The 6,000-nt window shown below is 53.9% G+C and overlaps 1 protein-coding gene across 1 annotated transcript; it reads left to right on the top strand.

Annotated features, from left to right (window-relative positions):
• The first annotated feature begins 3,120 nt into the window (after positions 1-3,120).
• LOC113780101 lies at positions 3,121-5,889 on the top strand. The gene is made up of 4 exons (XM_027325919.1): positions 3,121-3,567; positions 3,694-3,849; positions 3,982-5,013; positions 5,224-5,889. Exons 1-4 carry the CDS (start codon positions 3,121-3,123, stop codon positions 5,887-5,889), a joined length of 2,301 nt encoding a protein of 766 aa, XP_027181720.1.
• Positions 5,890-6,000: the final 111 nt, after the last annotated feature.

Genomic DNA, 6,000 nt, shown 5'->3' with positions numbered 1-6,000 from the left:
CCTCAAGCTTCCATCTCGGCTGAACGCTGATGATGTCAACCACCTGACATCATCCAGAATCAGTGCTTTATCTGAAAAGCACCTGACACTCTTAATGGCTACTGCATAAGACTCCTCGTCACCCTGTCGAGGCGGTTATAGTGTCAGAGTCAGGCCGCCTGACAGGGAGCAGAGCCGTAATGGCAGGACATGGGTCCCACCGGCATAAGACCTCCGTCCTACCATCCACTCCCACTCTATAAATACCCCTCATGAACACCCAACAAGTAAGCACACTGTTCATTTGACAATACTATTATTTCTCTCGTTCTCATACTAACTTGAGCGTCGGAGTGATCCCAGGGGAGAAGCCCCGCCATTCATTTCGGACAAGCAGATACACCTCACTTCATCTCAGAGGAGCCTGATTCTGGTCGGTTCAACTACCCACCAAAAATCGCCTCTTCAATTGGCGCCGTCTGTGGGAACGAGATTACTACTAAAATGAGATCCACGCGCTCCAGGAGTGGAAAAGTTCCCTCGACCGGGGCAGGGCAAACATCGGGAGCCCAGCAAGATCGTATTTCTGAAGAACAAGGGTCCCCAAGAACCCAGCCCAACAACGAAAACGCCATCGCCAAGATGGCTGAGTTCGTGGCTGACAACCCAAACATCTTTGAAGAACTGGGGAGGTACTTCAAGAGGCAGGGGAAGGAAAAAACTGAATCCTCCAAGAGGAGGCCGACGAAGTCCCCTGAAGTGCCTTCCGGCGAAGACTCCGATGAGGGGCACCTCTCTCGGAGCACTTCTAGGCGCGCCTCTTCCAAGGCGACCTCTAAAATTGCCTCCATTTCCCGGGCATTTTCCCGGGGTCTTTGGGGAAACGAGCTGAGGACCCACCTCGGCGTCCCGGAGGCTTAGCAGCCGAATATTTGAGGGCTCCGCCCTTCACGGATGACATCAATGGGGAGATGGTCCCCCCAAATTTCAAACTTCCCGCCTTACGTTCTTACGATGGCCGAGGTGACCCTGAGGATCACCTCCGCGCCTTCCTCTCCGCATTTCGGCTCTATTGCGTCCCCGACGCCGTAATTTGTCGAGCTTTCCCCATTTTCCTGCAGGGGACAGCCCGAAAATGGTTCTGGGGCTTAGAACCGAGGAGCATTTCCTCACTGGATGAGTTGATAGATTGGTTCATTCACCGCTTTGTATCATCTCGTCCGATTACGAAGATTTCGGCCTACCTCTTGAACCTGCAGCAAGCCCCTGGCGAGTCACTGCGCTCCTACGTGCAGAGGTTCAATGAGGAGAACGTGCAGATACCTGATCAGCATGAGCAGGTAACCATAGCTGCCTTCACCAATGGGCTGATCGCGGGAATCTTCAATACTGAGATACACCGGGATTACCCCCGCACACTTCGGGAACTCTGGGATCGAGTAGATCAGGGAATCCGAAATGAAAATCTAAACCGCATGAAGCGAGAGGCTCAAGCCACTCGTACCGGGCAAGATTCCCGGAGGAAAAAGGATGTCGGTCGGGCCGAACAAGGCCCCAGCGGATCGTCGAGTCAGTTCCGAGACCGCCGAAGTGTCTTTGATCGGATCGTCAAAGGCAGGTCGTCCACCTCGGACGCCGAGCTCACGCCACTCAATTCCAGCCGGACCCATGTCCTGGCTGTGATGAGGCAGAATCACCTCGGCCGAAACTCTCCTGAAATTTCAGGGAGGAGAGATAAGAGGAACTCAAACCTCTATTGTGCCTACTACCGGGATGTTGGGCACGAGACTGAAGACTGCAATGATCTGAAGCGGGAGATCGAGAATTTGATCCGGCAGGGGTACCTGAAGCAATTCGTCCGCAAGGATGGAGGCTTCAACCGAAGCTTCTCCTACCGGGAGAACCGGGGCCCCCGCCGAGAGGACAGGCGGGACACGAGCATGCACTGCCGAGATCCCGAGGATCATAAGGAGGACAAGCAGCCTCCACGCGACGGATCACCGGGCTACGGCCCCAACATCGCCGGGGTGATCAATACCATCGCGGGAGGACCAACGGGAGGAGACAGCCAGAACTCCCGGAAGCGGACCTACCGCCAGGCCGGGATGGAGGTGGCCGAGCCGAGCTCTCGGCTATCCGAAGTCATCACCTATGGTCCCACTGACCCAGTTCCTGCGGCCTCCAGCAATCACGAAACTCTCGTGATCGAGGTCCTCACCAACAACTACATAGTCAAAAAGGTCTATGTTAACCCCGGAAGCTCGGTAGACGTCTTGTACTACCGAACTTTCGAAAGTTTGAAACTGACCAGGGAGCAACTCACTCCGGTCAGAACTCCCCTCGTTGGATTTGGGGGACACGTGGTCCACCCCGAGGGTATGGTGTCCCTGATGGTGACTGTCGGGAGTCATCCCTGCTGCCGGACTATACCCGTCAATTTCGCGGTGGTCAAGGCAGATTCTCCCTACAATATGTTGATAGGTCGACCCACGCTCAACGCCTTGAGGGCTGTGTACTCTACCTACCACCTGAGTTTCAAATTTCCGACACCGCGAAAGCTACCTCGCCACCATCCAGGCTGCAGTCACTCCCCGGACTGCGTCAAAGGCCGAAGAGAAGAGGCCAACTGTTCTCTCCATAGACTGCATTGATCCTCAGAAAGCGGGAAAGCCCGGCAGGTTGGAACCCGGGGATGAGGTGGAGCAGGTGGTCCTGGATGAGGCAAGACCGGACCAAGTGGTCCAGGTAGGGGCCGGACTCCCCTCGCCTCTAAAGGAAGAAATGATTTGCCTTATAAAGGACCATCGAGACGTCTTCGCGTGGTCCGCTGATGAGGTGGTCGGAGTGCCACCTGAGCTCATGGTTCATCAGCTCAACGTTAACCCGCAGGCCCGTCCTGTGAAACAAAAGCGCAGGCACTTCAGCCCAAAACGCAGCAAGGCCATATCCGACGAGGTCGACAAGCTCCTGCCCGCTAAAATGATTCATGAAGTCCAATACCCCACCTGACTGTCCAACCCAATCATGGTCAAAAAGGACACTGGTGGTTGGAGGATGTGTGTGAATTTCACAGACCTCAACAAGGCCTACCCCAAAGATTGCTATCCTCTGCCAAGGATAGACGCCCTAGTCGATTCGGCGATGGAACATGAGATCCTCTGCTTCTTGGATGCCTTCAAAGGGTATCATCAAATAGGAATGAGTGAGGAGGACCAAGAGAAAACGGCATTCTACACCGACCAAGGTGTCTACTGCTATACCACCATGCCGTTCGGGCTAAAAAACGCCGGGGCGACCTATCAAAGGTTGATCAACCGCCTCTTCAAGGATCAGATCGGCCGAAATGTGGAAGCTTATGTGGACGATATCCTTGTCAAAAGCTTAACCACTTCGGCCTTCTTATCAGATGTAAGGGAGGTTTTCGGCGTTCTGCGGGACTCAAAGATGAAGTTAAATCCCAAGAAGTGTGTCTTCGGTGTCACCTCAGGAAAATTTTTGGGGTACCTGGTTTCCCACCGGGGAATCGAAGCTAACCCCGACAAAGTCACGGCCATCCAGGACATGTCCCCACCTCGGAACCTCCGAAAAGTCTAGCGACTGAACGGACGCCTGGCTGCACTGAACCGCTTCCTATCCCAGTCCGCAGAAAAAGCTTTGCCCTTTTTCAAGGTGCTTAAGAAGGCCGATCAGTTTGCCTGGACTGAGGAGTGTTAGGCTGCCTTCGACAAGCTGAAGCAGTACTTGCACCACCTACCCACCCTCGCTTCACCTCGGCCCGAGGAGAAGCTGTACCTCTACCTCTCCGCAGTGGACGAGACTGTCAGCGCTGTGCTCATCCGGGATGAGGGCACTCAAGTGCCAGTCTACTATGTCAGCCGAGCTCTCCGTGGGCCGGAGACTCGATACACCTAAGTGGAAAAACTTGTGCTAGGACTAGTCCACGCCGCCCGGCGGCTGAAACCCTATTTTTTAGCTCATCCCATCTCCGTCAGGACCGACCAGCCTCTCCGACAGATACTGGTGCGGCCCGAGGCCTCCGGGCGCCTCACTAAGTGGGCCGTTGAGTTGGGGGAGTACGACCTGTCGTATGAGCCGCGCACCGCCATAAAAACTCAAATCTTAGCCGACTTCTTGGCCGAGCTCACCTTCACGGAAGGTCGGGAGTCCACCTCCGCCCTAGCCGAAGTGTCCACCCCACGCCTGTGGATGTTGTATGTGGACGGATCCTCTAATGGGGATAGGAGTGGAGCAGGACTACTCCTGAAGGGCCCCCAGGGAGAAGTGTGCTCGTATGCCCTCCGCTTTGATTTCCCGGCCACCAACAATGAAGCCGAATATGAAGCCTTGATCGCGGGACTCCAGCTAGCCCGCAGGCTTGGTGCACAGCGGATTCACGTCCGCAGCGACTCCCAACTTGTAATATGCCAAGTTCTTGGTGAATATGAGCCCAAGGATGAGACCATGCGACGGTATCTATCCAAAGTCCACCAACTCACCGCGTACTTCGAGTCTTTCGAAATCCAAAGAATCCCCCGTTCCCAGAATAGGCGGGCTGACGCCTTATCCCGACTGGCTTCCACCTCATTTTCGGATCTCAACAAGATCGTTTTAGTGGAGGTGCTGAGCGAGCCGGGATACATGGAAGAGGTGGTCTGCCCTGTAAACACAGGAGACGCATGGATGAGCCCATTTATCCTTTTCTTAAGGGAGGGGATACTCACCGAAGACCGAGCCGAGGCGAGAAAGATACAACGCAAATCTGCTCGGTACTCGCTCCGCGATGGAGAACTGTATAAACGCTCATACCTTGGCCCATGGCTGAGGTGCATTACACCCGAGGCAGGACGCCAGGTCCTCCATGAGATACACGAAGGCCTATGTGGGGCCCACGTCGGCCACAGGATGTTAGCTAGGAAGACCTTACTTCTTGGGTATTTCTGGCCCTCCGTTCGACAAGATACCCAAAATCTTGTTCTCAGCTGCCCATCCTGCCAAGTCCACGCTCCTGAGCTTCACCAACCCTCGAACTTCATGGTTCCAATCACCTCACCCTGGCCGTTTGAGCAATGGGGGACAGACATCATCAGTCCTTTCCCTAAAGCGGTCGGGGGCTATACCTTTCTGGTGACCGCTGTGGACTACTTCACTAAATGGGTCGACGCCGAGCCTCTATGGACCATCACGGGACTGGCTATTCAAAAATTCTTCTGAAAATGCATTATCTGCCGCTTCGGCATACCTTAGATAATCATCTCGGACAATGGGAGACAGTTTGCCGAGAACCCATTTAAGTCTTGGTGCGAGAACCTCGGCATCAAACAACACTTCACTTCGGTAGGCCACCCTCAGGTCAATGGTCAGGCAGAAAATTTTAACCGAACTCTCTTGCATGGCCTCAAGACCCGACTACACCGAGTTGGATCATCTTGGGTGGAGGAACTCCCCAGTGTTCTGTGGTCATATCGGACCACGCCGAGGTCATCCATGCAAGAGACCCCCTTCTCCTTGACCTATGGAGCCGAGGCTGTCATCCCTGCTGAGATCCTCACACCCAATCCTCGGCTGACAGCCTATGTAGCCGAGGTGAACGGAGAAGAGAGACAGTTAGATCTCGACCTCATCGACGAGAAAAGAGACCTTGCCTCAACTCGGATAGTTTCCTACAAGAACACTCTAACCCACTACTACAATGCCCGCGTCAAACATCGGCGATTCCTGTCAGGGGACTTGGTGCTTAGAAAAAACTCGGTCAGCCGAGCTGAACCGCAAGGGAAATTTGGCCCGAAATGGGAAGGCCCTTACCGAGTTGTGGAATCTAACCTTAATGGGTATTGTAAATTGAGTTACCGAAATGGCTCTCTAGTGCCGAGGACTTGGCACGCCGAGAACCTTAGACTGTATTATGCTTGAAAATTTTACTAAGTTATCACTTCAGCTGCTTAGTTATTTTTCAATAGCAAGATGCTACACATCCGTTATTAAAAAATAAGGGGGACAAATAGGGGACGAAGCAAGAAATTA

This window comes from Coffea eugenioides, chromosome 8 (genome assembly GCF_003713205.1).
Source record: "Coffea eugenioides isolate CCC68of chromosome 8, Ceug_1.0, whole genome shotgun sequence".
Lineage (NCBI taxonomy): Eukaryota > Viridiplantae > Streptophyta > Magnoliopsida > Gentianales > Rubiaceae > Coffea > Coffea eugenioides.
The sequence above is the reverse complement of the archived record's forward strand: the minus strand, read 5'-3'. Positions and strand labels throughout refer to the sequence as shown.

Coding starts and splice junctions, on each gene's coding strand:
- LOC113780101 (XM_027325919.1), top strand. CDS start 3,121: ATGGAACATGAGATCCTCTGCTTCTTGGATGCCTTCAAAGGGTATCAT. Junction 3,568..3,693: donor CACCTCGGAACCTCCGAAAA/GTCTAGCGACTG, acceptor GAGGAGTGTTAG/GCTGCCTTCGACAAGCTGAA. Junction 3,850..3,981: donor CTCAAGTGCCAGTCTACTAT/GTCAGCCGAGCT, acceptor AGGACCGACCAG/CCTCTCCGACAGATACTGGT.